General features: G+C 44.2%; 1 protein-coding gene across 1 annotated transcript in view; it reads right to left on the bottom strand.

Moving 5' to 3' along the window:
• The window catches only part of LOC141178637 (uncharacterized), a 74,258-nt gene extending 55,677 nt beyond the window's left edge, over positions 1–18,581 (bottom strand). The window contains exons 1-8 of the mRNA XM_073660525.1: positions 18,525–18,581; positions 14,135–14,359; positions 13,378–13,528; positions 13,069–13,248; positions 12,862–12,985; positions 12,681–12,778; positions 12,455–12,545; positions 2,205–3,491 (exon numbers count right to left, since the gene is read on the bottom strand). Of these exons, the coding sequence (XP_073516626.1) occupies positions 2,205–3,491; positions 12,455–12,545; positions 12,681–12,778; positions 12,862–12,985; positions 13,069–13,248; positions 13,378–13,528; positions 14,135–14,232 (2,029 nt within the window). The 5' untranslated portion in view covers positions 14,233–14,359; positions 18,525–18,581. The remainder of the gene's footprint in view (positions 1–2,204; positions 3,492–12,454; positions 12,546–12,680; positions 12,779–12,861; positions 12,986–13,068; positions 13,249–13,377; positions 13,529–14,134; positions 14,360–18,524) is intronic.
• Between the last annotated feature and the right edge of the window lie 200 nt (positions 18,582–18,781).

Here is an 18,781-nt window from a genome sequence, read left to right on the forward strand (position 1 = left end):
ATGTTAATCACAATGTCATAGATCTCGTATCATATATTATTCTGCTCATGGACTTTTATGACATATTAATGTCAACAATGACATCATAGATTTTATATGTCCCTTAGATTGTCATATGCTGTGAGGTAAAATTATTTACATCTATTTGTCCTTTATTTCTATATTTAGCTGCCATCATTCTAGGTCTTATATATCCCTGGCGCAGGGATGCTTTGTATAACTAGTTTTAGATGTTTTTACTGTGTGTGTTACTCTTTGCGCTATATAATAAAATATACATTTACTTATGTTTGATAATTACATGGTAGGTGTGCACATCCTTGTGTGGTGCTGTTCTCTTACCTCGTTGCTGCAGATATTAACACTAATTTTTGGAAATGTGAACACTCCTGGTTGGGTCTACATCTGCTGGGTTGGCTGTAGTGGAAGAGGTGTCGGTCCCAATTATGCTATATCTACTCTAGCGAAATTGATGCCACTTTAGTGATGTCTGCCCCTAATTTGATCGGTTTTGGTAGCTTTTGGGCCCGTTTGAAGGTGTTGTGTATTCGTTTAGTATTACCTCCCATTGAATCCAATGGGGTTTGGAAATGTTTGATGAATGTTCAACTATTTAAATCGGCGTCTATTGCAAATTCTACGATCATAAACCGAACATTGAAATGTTCACTCATCTCTACTCATGATGATTTTAATTTTTTCCTCCTGTGAGGGGTCGTAGTACCTAGGATCATATAGGGATAATCAGGGTGAAACGACTGTAAGCAGGGGTACCACAACTTGTGCGCTTGATTTAGGGTGCCAACCTCTGTGGCAAGGAAGAGTAAATAATGAGGGATAACTAACAGGGAAAGAATTGAGGCTCCATTCCCCTCCCCCTAACTGCCTTTAACCCCTGATTTAATTTATATGGCCTAGGAATTATATACATTTTTTTTTTCATTTCTAAAGTGACAATGTGTAAAATTTGCCTGATTGGGAAAATGAGTAGTAGTTCCTTTTTAATGAGGTATAAATATAGTATCTACATTTTAATGGATGAGATTTTTCTTCATGAAACATATTTAAATACACACACAGCTCGGCTACATATGCACACTTACATACACACAGCTCTACTACATATGCATTACCCCATTTTGCAGTTCCATCCAGGTCGTGTGATTAATTACATGATCTGAAACGTCCTTGAGCTAGTCAGGTGGTAGGTCCTTCATCTGCTAACTCAGGACATGCAACCTCTGCGCAGGTCCTGGTACCTTTCTCTCCTGCTCTTCACCATTAGTTACATAAGTGTCGGTTCTGGAGGAGAGAGCAGTTCTCTCAGTGTTCAGGAAGGACACTGTCTCATTGTTCTCCTCTGTCACAGGAAGCTGCCTCCAGTCTATAAGATGCACTCACTTATTAGCAAGATCTTTTCTTGCTAAAATTGTCTTATAGTCCAAATCATACAGTAAGTTCTCAAGTAGTTTTCCTTTCTCATTTAATTATACAACTGTCTGTTATGTTTTTGTACAATTTGTCAATAACATACATAGTTTCTTTTCATCTGAGTTATTTTTCATGGTGAACAAAAAACGATTTTCCGGTAATTTATTTTTCACACTCTAGGTGTGATAATGGCTTTTCTCTGTGTGGAATTTTTGACTTTTAAAGGGGGTTGTCCAGTACTAGGACAATCCCTTCTCATTCCTCATGTTTGATCCTGTTAAAATAATAACAATTATACAAACCTCCCATGCCAGCGTAGTTCCAGCTGTGTCGGTACTTGCGTTCCCAGGCCTTATGTGAGGTTGTTATGTCAAGTGAGCCCTGCTGGTCTCACTGTCCCCACCTTTAGACAACTCAAACAATAAGAGGAAGTCAAAGAGCAGCCGCAGCCCTGGCTTCCTGATGATGTTCAACACTCCCGAAGACAGGGACATCAAAGCCGGGGCCGATTGGGCACAGGGCTCGTGTGATGTACAACCTCATATGAGCACCGTGAACTCAACACACTGCTGAAACGGCATTGGCATGGAAGTAGGAGTGAGTATGAATGTTTTTATTAAAACATTTTCAACATTCTGAACATGAAAAAGGCTTTTCCCCTCTGTGAGTTCTCTGATGTTTATTAAGAGTTGATTTCTGTGTAAAACATTTCCCACATTAAGAACATGAAAAGGGCTTGTCCCCTGTGTGGGTTCTCTGATGTTTGTTTAGACTTGATTTCACTGAAAAACATTTCCCACATTCTGAACATGAAAAAGGCTTCTCTCCTGTGTGAGTCCTCTGATGTTTAAGAAAATCTGATTTATGGCTAAAATATTTCCCACATTCTGAACATGAAAAAAGCCTCTCACCTGTGTGGATTCTCTGGTGCTCAACAAAATCTGATCTATAGCTAAAACAGTTTCCACATTCTGAACAGGAAAATGGTCTCTCCCCTGTGTGGGTTCTCTGATGTCTGATAAAACTTGATTTCTCTGCAAAACATTTTTCACATTGTGAACAGGAAAAAGGCTTCGCCCCTGTGTGAGTTCTCTGATGTTTGATAAGACTTGATTTCACTGCAAAACATTTCCCACATTCTGAACATGAAAAAGGCTTCTCTCCTGTGTGAGTCCTCTGATGCTTAAGAAAGTCTGATTTATGGATAAAACATTTCCCACATTCTGAACATGAAAAAGGCCTCTCACCTGTGTGGATTCTCTGGTGCTCAACAAAATCTGATCTATGGCTAAAACATTTCCCACATTCTGAACAAGAAAACGGTCTCTCCCCTGTGTGAGTTCTCTGATGTCTGATAAAATTTGATTTCTCTGTAAAACATTTTCCACATTCTGAACATAAAAAAGGCTTCTCCCCTGTGTGAGTTCGCTGGTGCTTAACCAAATGCGATTTCTGGTTAAAACATTTTCCACATTCTGAACATGGAAACGGTTTCTCCCCTGTGTGAGTTCTCTGGTGCTCAACAAGAACCGATTTACGGTTAAAGCATTTCCCACATTCTGAACAGGAAAACTGTTTCTCCCCTGTGTGGGTTCTATGGTGTCTGATAAACTTTGATTTTTCTGTAAAACATTTCCCACATTCTGAACATGAAAAGGGCTTCTTCTCAGTGTGAGTTCTCTGGTGACTAACAAGGTATGATTTCTGGTTAAAACATTTCTCGCACTTGAAACAAGAAAATCTATTCTCTGCTGTTTGAATTTTTTGATGTTTAAGAAAATACTTTTTGAGGGGAAAACTATGTGCAACTGGCTTCTTTGCTTTAGGAGCAGTTCTTTTTTTAATGCTCATTTTGTGATTTTGATCTTCCTTAGTAGCCGGTAATGAATCAGAAGACAGGACCTGTTTCAAAGGATCAGATGACAGATCTGTGCTGTGAAGGGATGATGGTATATCTGGAGTAATGGCCTTCACTTCAGTTATATCCTGTGGAATCTCAAGATCATCTGATTTAAAAATTGAAGATGTCGGCCGTCCCTCTGATCTCCTGGTACAGTCATCTGCCAAGAATAAAACCAGTTATTATTTTTAAATAAAATATCTTTGAATTTATATATTTTTGTACATTTGTACTTAAAATGTCTGCAGAAATGGCCAGTTATGTAAGCTATTGAATTATTCACCAAGACAATGACAGTTAACAGTCTAATAGAAAACCTCATAGGATGAACCAGTAGAGTGTGGTGTTCAACTCTTTGTTTATTCTGCCTCCCAAATATGGAATAGAAACACCAAACAATGTTATGTAGGTGAAAATAATATCAATGAAAACTTCTACTCATCTCACAAAAAACAAGTCCCCATTAAGATCCATCATCTGTCAATGGAAAACAGAGTTTTCCTCATTATTAGTGGCTCCAAGGCTCTTGAGAATCAACATGGCTTCCATAAACCAATCCAGCAATATCCACTCTCCCAAAGTCATATCTCCCCTCGCTTCTGAGCCTTGTAGCGTGCCCAAACCACATTTAGCATCCATGTATTTGGAATTACGATGGTGAGAAGATCCCACTGAATTTACGGGGTGTGTCTCCTGGAGCACAATCTTGGCACTATGTGTTGGGTAATAAAACGGCAAATGTGTAATTTTCACTCTCAAACATCCAGTACGTGCTAATTTCAGGAAAGTGCCAGTGGAATCAAAATAGTCACTACTCCTATAGATTAATTCACTGAGGGTTATAATTTCCAAAATGGAGTCACTATTGGGATTTCTACTGCTCTGGTTTTTAGCAATTTTGTCATATTAGGGCTTCTGCAAATGGAGTGTCCCATCTCATCTGGGATCTGCTCCTGAGACGTCTGCTTCTCTCACCAGAAGCCGCATTATTTATTCTATCGGAGGCTCTGGTGATGGAGGAGACGTCAAAACCAAAAGCGTTGGGCATCACATGCTCTGTCCAGCCACTAAGATAAGGGTTGCTGGGACCAGTAGTATTGTCCAGTCCGGCAGAATGGGTGTATCCAGCTGGAGTAATCTGCTCCCTGCTTCATCCAACTGGAAAGCATCACACCCTACTGTGAGTATAGACAATAACACATCTACTGAAATTATCAAACTCAACAGTCTTCATCAGTAAAAAATGAGTAATTAGTGGTGAAACCTCTCTGGGGTAATTAGAGTATGGGGCTCGGTGGCTCTTGGAAATCGAAACTATCGTAAGGACCAATATTTTCTGTCAGATGAGTTTCAAGAAGAAATATTAAGCATTCAAAGAGAACTTTTTATAATACTGCAGACCAGAGGTGTCTTAAATTTAGATCTCGGGCATTGGGAAGTTATAGAATAAAAAAAATATGTTACATCCCAAACAACAACATATGTGTGAGGGGGGAACTCCATTACTAAACCAGAGTTGCACTCATTTATGGTGGACCATTGAAGCTACTATGAGTCCTGACCAGAAGAGTAGAGAAAGTATTAGTGCCCCCATTTCAGGAGAGATTGTGCAGTAATCTGAATTCCTGAGGATTGAAAACATAATGGAATTTATGACGTGGAGTGAATCCATGAAACCAGGACTCGAGCCATGCCAACACATCTCCTGCAGGCGTGAATAAATGTATATTACAGCCATCAGCCACGCACAGCTTAGAGATATATCATGGCACAAGTGTAATGTTTTTTGTAGTTTATCGCTATCCTGTTTGAAGTTAGTTGGTTTTAAAAGAAATTGAAAAGTTTAGATAAAGGGAAACTCTGTTATCGTACAGAAATTCACACTCGGCTCTCACTGCACATTTAATGCTGTCGATCGAAAAAGTGAAGTTAGGCCAGAAAGACTGGACCTGGTCTTGTAGGGACCATATACAGTGGGGAAAAAAAAGTATTTAGTCAGCCACCAATTGTGCAAGTTCTCCCACTTAAAAAGATGAGAGAGGCCTGTAATTGACATCATAGATAGACCTCAACTATGAGAGACAAAATGAGAAAACAAATCCTGAAAACACATTGTCTGATTTGGAAAGAAATTTATTTCAAATTTGGGTGGAAAATAAGTATTTGGTCAATTACAAACAAGCAAGATTTCTGGCTCTCACAGACCGGTAACTTCTTCCTTAAGAGCCTCCTCTGTCCTCCAATAATTACCTGTAGTATTGGCACCTGTTTGAACTTGTTATCAGTATAAAAGACACCTGTCTGCAACCTCAAACAGTCACACTCCAAACTCCACTATGGTGAAGACCAAAAAGCTGTCGAAGGACACCAGAAACAATATTGGAGCCCTGCACCAGGCTGGGAAGACTGAATCTGCAATAGACAAGCAGCTTGGTGTGAAGAAATCAACTGTGGGAGCAATATTTAGAAAATGGAAGACATACAAGACCACTGATAATCTCTCTCGATCTGGGGCTCAACACAAGAACTCACCCCGTGGGGTCAAAAAGATCTCAAGAACGGTGAGCAAAAATCCCAGAACCACACGGGGGGACCTAGTGAATGACCTGCAGAGAGCTGGGGCCAACGTTACACAGGCTACCATCAGTACCACACTATGCCACCAGGGACTCAGATCCTGCAGTGCTAGACGTGTCTCCCTGCTTAAGCCATTACATGTCCAGGCCCGTCTGACTTTCGCTAGAGAGCATTTGGATGATCCAGAAGAGTATTGGGAGAATGTCTTATGGTCAGATGAAACCAAAGTAGAACTCTTTGGTAGAAACACAACTTGTCGTGTTTGGAGGAGAAAGAATGCTGAGTTGCATCCAAAGAACACCATACCTACTATGAAGCATGTGGGTGGAAACATCATGCTTTGGGGCTGTTTCTCTGCCAAAGGACCAGGCCCAGTGATCAGTGTACATGAAAGAATGAATGGGGCCATGTATCGTGAGATTTTGAGTGCAAACCTCCTTCCATCAGCAAGGGCATTGAAGATGAAACGTCGCTGGGTCTTTCAGCATGACAATGATCCCAAGCACACCGCCAGGGCAACGAAGGAGTAGCTTCGTAAGAAGCATTTCAAGGTCCTGGAGTGGCCTAGCCAGTCTCCAGATCTAAACCCCATTGAAAACCTTTGGAGGGAGTTGAAAGTCCGTGTTGCCCAGCGACAGCCCCAAAACATCACTGCTCTAGAGGAGATCTGCATGGAGGAATGGGCCAACATACCAGCAACAGTGTGTGCCAACCTTGTGAAGACTTACAGAAAAAGTTTGACCTCTGTCATTGCCAACAAAGGATATATAACAAAGTATTGAGATGAACTTTTGTAATTGACCAAATACTTATTTTCCACCAAAATATGAAAAAAAATTCTTTCCAAATCAGACAATGTGATTTTCAGGATTTGTATTCTCATTTTGTCTCTCATAGTTGAGGTCGACTTATGATGTCAATTACAGGCATCTCTCATCTTTTTAAGTGGGAGAATTTGCATAATTGGTGGCTGACTAAATACTTTTGCCCCACTTTAAGAACATTTAGCGTGGCGCCCTAATGCGCAATGGGGCCACAGATCCCAGAGGGGTGCATGGTACGGATTTCTCCACAAGAGGCCCTCACAGCATACATACACCTCCACCCTACCACCTCAGACGACCAGAGGGAGCCCGGATAGGGATATATATATACGGAGGGTGGAGTTAGGCAGGCAGTTCCTCTGGAGAGTTCAGCAAGTACAGGTCTGAATACAGAGTCGAGCTCAGTCTAGAGAACAGAGTTCCTGCTCAGAGTCAGAGAGGGACAGAGTTCTCAGTGCAAGTTCCTCTAGTGCAAAAGCCTAGAGAACAGCTCAGGTTAGTGAGCTTAGGGCATACCGATGCCATAAGAGCGGTGAAGAAGCAGTGTGCCTGCTGCTGTGTGTAGCCTAGTGAGGGCCCGAGTGTGGCCGAAGGCGAGTGGAGTGAGTAACATAGGGGGCAGAGGAGCTTAACCAGCTCACCCCGAAAGCATATACCGGACACCGGGTCTGAGCTTACAGGGATCTCTATGACCCAGTAGGAAACAACCGGAATCCCTGGTGAACTGCTGTCTTCTAATGCTCTGCTGACCCGTCTCTCTGGTACATGCTCTGCATAATTCCCCTGCTCCTATGTATGCTGTCTTCTAATGCTCTGCTGACCCGTCTCTCTGGTACATGCTCTGCATAATTCCCCTGCTCCTATGTATGCTGTCTTCTAATGCTCTGCTGACCCGTCTCTCTGGTACATGCTCTGCATAATTCCCCTGCTTCATCTGTCCCACTCCAATCAATATTCACATATGTTTGTTCTTTACCCACTATATACCTTATCTGATTTTTAGAGGTGCTAAACTGCAGAGACTTGCGTCCTGGCTCTGTCTTTGATCACCCAGCCATCTCCTGCTGAAATGACCAGCTGTTAATTTATCCACAAGCCGTTCCCACAATGCCCTACACCTGATATAGTTTAATGTGGCCTATATATTTAGACTCTCTGTAAGGGGTGCACGCGTGCTGGGGTGTGCACGCGTCTTCTTGTGCAAAGTGGCTTCGGAGAGAAGTGGCAGTTATTTCAGAGGCAGTTAGTCAGGGCAAGAGTCAGGTAACAAACACTTTGACCACTTACTCTCCTTAAACTATGTTTCTGTTAGCTCTCACTTTTTCCTCTATAGTCCTCCACTTTCTAATAACCCCTCAAATCCCTACACCATGTAAGAAACTCATCATCTCTCCCTCTATCCTCCCCATTCATCTCACCTCCTCCTCCAAATTATTCCTCAACATTCAATCCTGGATCTCCAAACACAGACAGCCACCTCATGCTCTCTCTTGCTCCCACCTGCTAACACTTTCTCTGCTCCTCCTCACTGCTGGAGATATCTCTCCAAATCCTGGTCCTCCTCGCCATATCCCCACAGTTACTTCTACCTCCTATCCACGACCTTCCTCAAACTGTCGCAACCCTTCTAACCTCATACCCATCCAACTAATACCCACCTCCTCAGCTATACTAACAGGAGCTCTATGGAACACTCGCTCTGTCTGCAACAAACTTTCCTTCATCCACGATCTTTTCATTACAAACAAACTCTCCTTCCTCGCCATCACCGAAACCTGGCTCACCCCCTCTGACACAGCCTCCCCAGCTGCCCTTTCATATGGCGGATTCCACCTTTCCCACACCCCCCGCCCCAATGGCAAACATGGTGGAGGCGTAGGTTTCCTCCTATCAGAACTCTGCGCTTTCACCAAAATCCCACTGCCACCCTCTGTTACACTCCCCTCTTTTGAGGTGCACTGTGTGCGCATCTATTCCCCCTCCAACCTCCAACTGGCCGTCGTTTACCGACCCCCAGGGCAAGCCACCACCTTCTTAGACCATTTCACTACCTGGCTGCTTCACTTCCTTTCCACTGACATCCCCACTATCATAATGGGTGACTTCAACATCCCCATTGACACTCCCCACTCGTCTGTCTCTAAGCTCCTATCCCTCACTTCCTCCTTTGGACTCACTCAATGGTCTTCCACACCCACCCACAAAGATGGCCACACACTGGACCTCATCTTCACCCGCCTCTGTTCCCTATCTAACCTCTCTAACTCACCACTCCCTCTCTCTGACCATAACCTCCTCACATTCTCTACCCTCTCCTCTCCGGGTGCACAATCCCCACTCCACAAACTCACACACCCTCGCAGAAATCTCAAACACCTTGACCTACACTCTCTCTCTGAATCCCTCCTTCCTCTCACAGACATAAATTCCTTGCACGATGCAGACGTTGCTGCTGCTTCATATAACACCACAATAGCTGCAGCTCTAGACTCGATCGCCCCTCTCACACACACCACACCTCGCACATTCAACAGGCAACCCTGGCACACTAAACTTACCAAAGAACTGCGCCGGGCCTCCAGGGTTGCGGAGCGGAGATGGAAAAGGTCTCACTCCATCGAGCACTTCATCGCATTCAAGCAATCCCTCACTAATTTCAAGTCCGCACTCACTACAGCAAAACAAACCTACTTCTCATCTCTCATATCCTCCCTATCTCACAACCCTAAACAGCTATTTAACACTTTCAACTCTCTCCTTCGTCCCCCAGCACCTCCTCCCTCTTCTCTCATCTCAGCCGACGACTTTGCCTCATTCTTCAAACAGAAGATTGACACCATCAGACAAAACTTTGGCCTAAAGTCCACACAACCCCTCCTCATATGTACTCAACCCTCCTCCTCCAAACCCCACTTCTCCACCATTACAGAAGGTCAAGTCTCCTCTTTACTCTCCAAATCACACCTCACCACCTGCGAACTTGACCCAATCCCATCCCACCTCATCACTAACCTCACCTCAGTCTTCATCCCAACCCTAACCCACCTCTTCAATCTATCACTAACAACCGGAGTCTTCCCCTCATGTTTCAAACATGCCGTAATCACACCCATCCTCAAAAAGCCCTCCCTTGACCCTTCCTCTCTGACCAGCTACCGCCCCATATCACTCCTCCCCTTTGCCTCAAAACTTCTAGAACAACATGTCCACCTTGAATTGTCCTCCTACCTCTCCTCCTCCTCCCTCTTCGACCGCCTACAATCTGGCTTCCGACCGCATCACTCGACTGAAACTGCCCTGACCAAAGTCACCAACGACCTACTAAATGCCAAATCCAAGCGACACTACTCCATCCTCCTCCTTCTGGACCTGTCATCTGCCTTTGACACAGTGGACCATTCCCTCTTACTCCAGATTCTCTCATCTCTTGGCATCACGGACTTGGCTCTATCTTGGATCTCCTCATACTTAACAGACAGGACATTCAGCATCTCCCACTCACGCACCACCTCCTCATCTCGCCCCCTATCTGTCGGTGTCCCCCAAGGTTCAGTTCTAGGACCTCTGCTCTTCTCCATCTACACCTTCGGCCTGGGACAGCTCATAGAGTCTCACGGCTTTCAGTATCACCTCTATGCTGACGACACACAGATCTACCTCTCTGGACCCGATATCTCCTCCCTACTAACCAGAATCCCACAATGTCTGTCCGCCATCTCATCCTTCTTCTCCAACAGGTTTCTAAAACTCAACATGGATAAAACAGAGTTCATCATCTTTCCACCCTCTCATTCACATCCCCCATCCGACCTATCCATCAACGTCAATGGCTGTTCACTCTCCCCAGTCCCACAAGCTCGCTGCCTTGGGGTAACCCTGGACTCTGATCTCTCCTTCAAGCCACATATTCAAGCCCTTTCCACCTCCTGCCGACTCCAACTCAAAAACATCTCCCGGATCCGTGCATTCCTCAGCAAAGACTCTGCAAAAACACTAGTGCATGCCCTCATCATATCCCGCCTCGACTACTGCAACCTCCTGCTCCGTGGCCTCCCTTCCAACACTCTTGCACCTCTCCAATCTATCCTAAACTCTGCTGCTCGACTAATCCACCTGTCCCCCCGCTATTCCCCGGCCTCTCCTCTCTGTCAATCCCTTCACTGGCTCCCTATTGCCCAGAGAATTCAGTTCAAAACTCTAACCATGGCATACAAAGCCATCCACAACCTGTCTCCCCCATACATCTGTGACCTAGTCTCCCGGTACTTACCTGCACGCAACCTCCGATCCTCACAAGATCTCCTGCTCTACTCCCCTCTTATCTCCTCCTCCCACAATCGTATACAAGATTTCTCCCGTGCTTCCCCCCTACTCTGGAACTCTCTACCCCAACATATCAGACTCTCGCCGACCGTGGAAACCTTCAAAAGGAACCTGAAGACCCACCTCTTCCGACAAGCCTACAACCTGCAGTAAACACCACTGCACGACCAGCTCTACCCTCACCTACTGTATCCTCACCCATCCCTTGTAGACTGTGAGCCCTCGCGGGCAGGGTCCTCGCTCCTCCTGTACCAGTCGCTGACTCGTTTTGTTAAGATTATGTAAATGCTTTTGTTATGTATATCCCTATCACATGTAAAGCGCCATGGAATAAATGGCGCTATAATAATAAATAATAATAATAATAACTACAGGTCCCAGGTTCACCAGAAGCTGATACGTACCAGAGCCAGGATTCACGGAGGCCCTGCAAGCAGGGAGAGTGATCTCCAACAGAAGGCCCTACCACAAGGTCAGCAGGTGCAAGACAGAGACTAAGTTAGGCCTAGCTCCAAGCAGGTCAGAGACTTACCAAGAAAAGGCAAGGAACAGGGAGAGTCCTGATATGCACCCTTCACCCTAAAGCGCCCCGGATCGTGCCTTAAACACCACCAGTAAAGGTACTGAAGTGACTATCGTGTGTGTCCCTATTCTTGCTCTGACCCGGCTGGGTCCCCTCTGTCCTGCATCCCTACATCTACGCTGCCCTGAGGCCCAGCTCCACCTGTGGGGTGCTACACCATCTAAGCTGCCTAAACACCGGCCTCAGAGGACTGCTGCAGCGCTGGTGATCCTCACCAGATACCACAGGTGGCGTCACGAACATTTAAACCCCAAACTTAAATTACCATTTTTAAGAGATACCCCAGGGTACGGACCCGGGCGCCGACTACCGCGACACCAACCAAGATCAGGCATCAAGGCCCGGGTGCCGAGTACGTCCCCATCCCCTGGGCTCGTCATTAGCAGTTCAGAAGAGAGAGAAGGTAGATTCATCCAATAAGATATCAGGATTCTAGGAAGCCAACAGCATCATTACCCTCCGCTTTCTCTAGGAGGCCCATCATAATATTTTTCTTCAAGTGATTTTTGTAACTTGTCAGTATATTCTACGTGCGCCGTCATTTGGCTTTGAAGTTTACAGATCTGGGCAGGTAAGGGTCAGCGTCTACTAATCCCAGTGGGTAGGTGGATCCTCCAGGTTGTAAGATCTATAGAAAAGGGCTTTCAATTCCCAAAGTCATTTGAACAGTTTTGAGTGGAGATGAATGTTGTGGTCTAGTGCCAAAACGGTGATCTCACGATTGTGATACGGCCAGACTACACCTCCTATAAAGCAGCCACAGCCGGTGACTGAGAAGAATCTGTGACTTCTCTGCATTTAGTGGTTACTACTCACCTGGGCAGTTATCTGTAGAATTCTCCTCTTTACACCGCTCATCACCCCTCACATATGTCTCTGTAGTATTAATAAGGGTCAGATCTTCACCCTGAAACAAATATTGTAAAAGTCACAGACAGATGAGAAGTCACATCTATGATCAGCTCTAATCCTGCCATCTCCACCATTCTCATTACACAAGTATAAAACATATAATACTGGTGGATAAAACATATACGTCTACCTGATGATCCTGAGGAACATTGGGATCTTCTTGTTTACAGTCCTGTGGAGGAAGAAGACGGGGACATCTCTCTGGTGTTGTCCTCTTACTGGATAGATCTGGAGGAAACACATACAGGGACTGAATTCATTCTTTACATACAGATAATTATAGGCCGTGTATATTAAGTCATGTCTACTACCTGGTGATATGAGGGGCTGGGGAACCTCCACCATGATGTTCTTGTACAGATGTTTGTGTCCTTCTAAATACTCCCACTCCTCCATAGAGAAATAGACGGTGACATCCTGACATCTTATAGGAACCTGAGACATACAATGATACAGTCATCCTCCCGATCCCTTCATAGCGTTACTGTATAATGTCCCAGCATTCCCAGCAATGTCACCTCTCCAGTCAGCAGCTCAATCATCTTGTAGGCGAGTTCTAGGATCTTCTGGTCATTGATGAGCTCATGTATCAGGGGGTGAGGTGGAGGCCCCCTGATTGCGCTCAGGGGTCTTCCCCATCCCTCAGACACAGGGTCCGGACAGCGCTCACTAGAGGTCTTCTTCACTACTGTGTAATCCTAGTTATGGAAAGCCACATTAAAAAATCTCACTACATACATTTCCAGAGTCCTCACCTCTCCAGTTCTGTCCATCTGTTATTCCCATAGATAAGAATGATGTAATGTGACGTCATCAGAATCTCTCACCTCTCCAGTAAGCCGGAAGAGGATCTCTAGGGTGAGGTGTAATATCCTCTCCGCCATCTTGTCTCTGTTCATATCCATCTTTGATGGGTAATTCAGGAAAATTCTCTTAATATAGAAGATCTCCACTGCAAAGATCCGATATTGTAGGGACCTGAAAAGGAAGAAGATGAGTACATGTAACATCATAAAAATCATGGGTAATAATACAATTACAGGAAACAATAAGGGAAAACATATCAGGAAATAGCCAGTGATTGGGAGCATGGAGAAAATGTCTTAGTCAGCAATTCAACTTATGTTCCAGTCCATACAAGACTAGAGAATACAACATCTACACGTTCTAAGTTACTCACTGCTACGGCAACCTAATGAGATGTAGGAATCACAAGTTCGTTGGAACTGACCAGGAAATACAGAGACTGGCAGGGGACCTAAGCAGCAATGATATTTTTATTATTTTACAACATTCTGTTTTTTTCATTGACATCTACTAATAAAACTTATATATTTTAAGCCAAAGATAACAAGCAGTCTCTTCCTCGGAGTCTGCACCTGATTATGTTTCTCATAGACTTATCTTCCATAACGCTAATTCTTGTGTTATTTACTGACACTGCAATTGGCATTAGCAATACTGCAGGAGATATTCATTACATGTGACATGAGAAAAAACTACTTCATGATCAGGATGACATCTTCATCTTCTACTACGGTTGTACAAACATATTTGGCCAGAGTCTGTTGCTAACTACATTACCTCTGGCCGTCTACATGAATGTTTCCCGTCTTCCCCGGACTGTAATCTTCAATCACGTTGGATCTCATGTCTGATTCACACACAGAAGTTTGAGGCATTTATAAAAGCTTGTTTGTAAGAACACAAAGACAGGAGGTATTTGATGGCAATGTCTCCATGTAAAGTGTTTTTTTCCTCTGGATAGGATGGTTTTTAGGGGGGCATTTTCCCTTAGGCTTACATATACTGTATTCCATGGAAAAAGAACAAAAAAACACATGTTAAAATATTTCAAAATAAAATTGAGGATAAAGGTACTGTGGGAACATTATACTGTGTGTGGGGGGGGGGTGGCGGTACTGTGGAAACATTATACTGTGTGTGGGGCTGATGGCGGTACTGTGGGAACATTATACTGTGTGTGGGGGGGTGGCGGTACTGTGGGAACATTATACTGTGTGTGAGGCTGATGGCGGTACTGTGGGAACATTAAATTGTGTGTGGGGGGATGATGGCGATACTGTGAGAGCATTATAGTGTGTGTGGGGGAATGGCAGTACTGGGAGAACATTATACTGTGTGTGGGGGATTGTGGCGGTACTGTGGGAACATTATATTGTGTGTGGGGGAATGGCTGTACTGTGAGAACATTATATTGTGTGGGGTGATGGCGATACTGTGGTGAGAACATTATACTGTGTATGGGGAAATGGCAGTAATATGAGAACATTATACTGTGTGAGTGGGGGGTGGTAATAGTGTGGGAACATTATACTGTGCGTGGGGCTAATGGCGGTACTGGGGGAACATTAAATTGTGTGGGGGGTGGCGGTACTGTGGGAACATTATACTGTGTGTGTGGTAATGGCAGTACTGGGAGAACATTATACTGTGTGTGGGGGATTGTGGCGGTACTGTGGGAACATTATATTGTGTGTAGGGGAATGGCTGTACTGTGAGAACATTATAGTGTGTGGGGGTGATGGCGGTACTGTGGTGAGAGCATTATAATGTGTGTGGGGAAATGGCAGTAATATGAGAACATTATACTGTGTGTGGGGGGGTGGTAATAGTGTGGGAACATTATACTGTGCGTGGGGCTGATGGCGGTACTGTGAGAACATTATACTATGTGTGGGGGAATGGCAGTACTGTGAGAACATTATACTGTGGGTGGGGGTTGGTGGTAGTGAGAGAACATTGTACTGTGTGTGGAGGGATGGCGGTACCATGGGAACATTATACCATGTGTGGGAACCAAGAAAGAGACACTGCACAGCATTAAGAATGGGGATAAGTGAGGATTTATTATCTTGTGGTTTGGGTCATAACATATTGTGTGGGGCATCTTGTATTATCATAGTGTGTGTGGAGGATGGTGGTACTGTGGGAACATTATACTATGCGTGGGGGGATGGTGCAATCATTTTACGGTGTGTGGGGGTGATGCGGTACTGGGGGAACACAATACTGTGTGTGGAGGCCAAGAAAGGCACACTGTATTATGTGGGCAATACATGTTTCCTTGGGTATCGTCTTTCATAGTTGGGTCGAATGTATCGATCAGCGGAAAAGGAAGGAAATTATTGTGATCCTTATAAGGTGGCAACACAAAAACTCCCTAAATATAAAATGTTTACAACAACCCCACAATTTGTGTATCCATAGGGTTCATCACTATGTATCCATTTGATTAGAGCTGATACTATTAAACTATAAAGTATCTGTAAAGACTTTCTTTCAAATTCAAAAAGGGGCACTTTTCCGTGTTCGTCATGCCTGAATTGTTTGAAGATTATTAAAGGTGATAGTTTTCCCCACCAATTAATAGGGACACATGTGGATATTGTTTTTTATTTTACCTGACGGGAGCGACCTATGAAGCTTCTTCTTTGAACTTTATTCCTCTGTTTTTTCATATTTATATTACTCTCCGGAATCAGGAATGTATTAAGTCCTATAGAAACTGTTGAGAAATAATATCTAATTCTGTGCTTCCAGGATTATTCTTGTGGGAATTGGCTGTGATATCTCCTGTGTAATATATTTCTAGTATCAATAGGTTATAATCCTGTAACTCAAAGGACGTGCGGTGGTTGTTCGTTTCTTTCCCTTTTTTGTTTTCTTGTGTCATTTATTATCTTTATGTAACGTATGTGTATTGGTTCTGACATTTGGTATCCTCTTGTCAAGTGACAATCACTTTATAAGGTATAACTAAGGGATATGACACAGGCTTGAAAAAGGAATTCGACCCTGAATCATCACAACAGGTGCATATTCACACGCCAACTCCCTTTCCATGATGTCCCCATGAAAGGCTGCTTGTGCTGACAGCTGATGGATCTGCTGATGTATACCCAGCAAGTATTTACCACATATTCATGCAAATTCCCTGAAGTGTTATCAATTGTATCCAGTAGGAAAGAGAAAGCACTAAAATGCTCGAGTACTCATTATTCGAATCGAGCAGGTTGGACATGCAGATGGACTCGAGTCTATAATTTTTCCAGGAAACAGGAGGGCTGCGGGGGGCAGGAAAATTGCTGAAATGGATGGAAACAATGCTCAAATGGAGTGGGAACAGCATAGGGAAGATGCCTGGATGCATCTCTGACTCCTAGGTAGCTACTGGGAACTAAATAAAGATGTAATTTAAAAAAAAATGACATGGGGTCCCCCCTAATTTTGAAAAACAGCTAGGTAACCCAGACAACTGGGTGCTGACATTCACAGTTTGGGAAGGTCCATGGATATTGGCCCCTTCCCAGCTTTAAAATACCAACCCGCAGCAGCCCCAGAATTGGCACATCACATTAGGCGTCAATTCTGGCACTTTGCCTGGCTCTTCCCAATTGGAGTCATTTTTTTGGAGTTGATGTCAGATGTGTAGTGTCAGCTAGCATCAATCCCAGGGATTACTAATGGAGAGGCATCTATCAGACACCCCCATTACTAACCCAGTAAGTTAAAAGAAAAAAAAACACACAAAAAAATATTTTATTTTAAAATAAAAAAAACTCCCCAGTTTCCTCGTTCGCCAATTTATTAAAAAAAAATCCATACTGGACCAAAGTAGTCCAAGGATTCAAACGTAGTCTACAAATGACAACCTGAAAGACATAAAAAGAGAGAATTAAATAAAGACAAGAGACAGTCCCTCATTCACCAATTTATTAACCCCGCAGATCCAACGTAGTACATGGCATTCCCATGACGTCCAAAAATTCAGTAGTTCTTCCTATGGAGCCTTGTTCTGGGAATGAAGCTTCATAGGTCTCTCCTGATCAGGCTGCACTCAGCGAGACCTGGTGACAGCGGTGATGACAGCGGTGATGACATCAGTAAGGTTACTGAAATCATCGCTCTCGGGGAGCGCAGTCTGACCGGGAGACACCTATGAAGCTTCGAACTCAGAATTAGGATCCATAGGTTGTACTGCAGAATCGGTGGACATCGTGGGACCGCCATAGACTATGTTGGAGCTGCGGGGATGATAAATTGGTGAATGAGGGACTGTCTCTTGTCTTTATTCATTTAATTCTCTCTTTTTATGTCTTTCAGGTTGCCATTTGTGGACTACTTTGGAATCCTTGGACTATTTCGGACCAAAATGGCTTTTTTTTTTATTAATAAATTGGTGAAGTGTTTTCTCTGTGTTTTTTTTATTTTAGCTCACTGGGTTAGTAATGGGGGTGTCTGATGTCTCTCCAATACTAACTACTGGGATTGATGCCAGCTGCCAATACATCCCAATAAATATTACCCCAATTGCCAATGCACCAGGGCAATCAGGAAGAGCTAAGCAAAGTGCAAGAATTGGCGCATCTAATGTGGTGCGCCAATTCTGCGGCTGCTGTGGGCTCGTATTTTTAGCTGGGAAGGAGCCAATATCCATGGATCTTCCTAGTCGGATAATATCAGCCCCCAGTTATCTGCTTTATCTTGGCTGGTTATCAAAACCAGGACCCCAGGTCATTTTTTTAAATTCATTATTTATTTGATAGGTTTAGCACTAAAGGGTTTAACTTTATAATATTTAGGTGGGGGCGGACATTAATCTAAGCTTTCCCTCCAAAAACAACTCTCCCTGAACTACTTCCTGAGGATAGTGCGCCAATGACGCGATGCGGCTGGCCAATCACAGTAATGCCAGTAGAAAACATGGCTACAGCATTATTGTATATGGCAGGAAAAACCCTTTATTGGCTGCCTAACAGCCGCAAAACATGCTGGCCGGAAACCCAAGCACCCCGATGATTGATAGAGTAGTAGCGAGCTCATCACTAGTATCTACATTATTGTCCACAGCTGTTACGTCACTGTTCACACCACACAGAGACCCCAAAAGAGTCTCCCTGCTGAAGGGGTTAATGCCCCCTGCGCCCAGTAATGGGGGATCTCCACATACCTCCACCTGCAGAGCCGCCACCACTTATATGGCTGTTCTGTGCGCACAGGACCTGTGATGAGGTCACAGGAGGGGCGGAGTCAGGGGTCACATGATCAGGGGCCTCAGTGGATGCAAGACTCTGCTGTGCTGGTTGTCATGGTGCTGGATGAGCTGAAGTTTATGTGTGGGGTCAGGAGGGGTTTACAGTGTGGATGTAGCAGAGCCGTGTGTGTACGAGGTGTACGGAGCGGAGCCGTGTGTGTACGAGGTGTATG

The sequence above is a fragment of the Phyllobates terribilis genome, unplaced genomic scaffold, assembly GCF_046119375.1.
Source record: "Phyllobates terribilis strain yellow unplaced genomic scaffold, ASM4611937v1 Scaffold_29__1_contigs__length_15306474, whole genome shotgun sequence".
NCBI lineage: Eukaryota > Metazoa > Chordata > Amphibia > Anura > Dendrobatidae > Phyllobates > Phyllobates terribilis.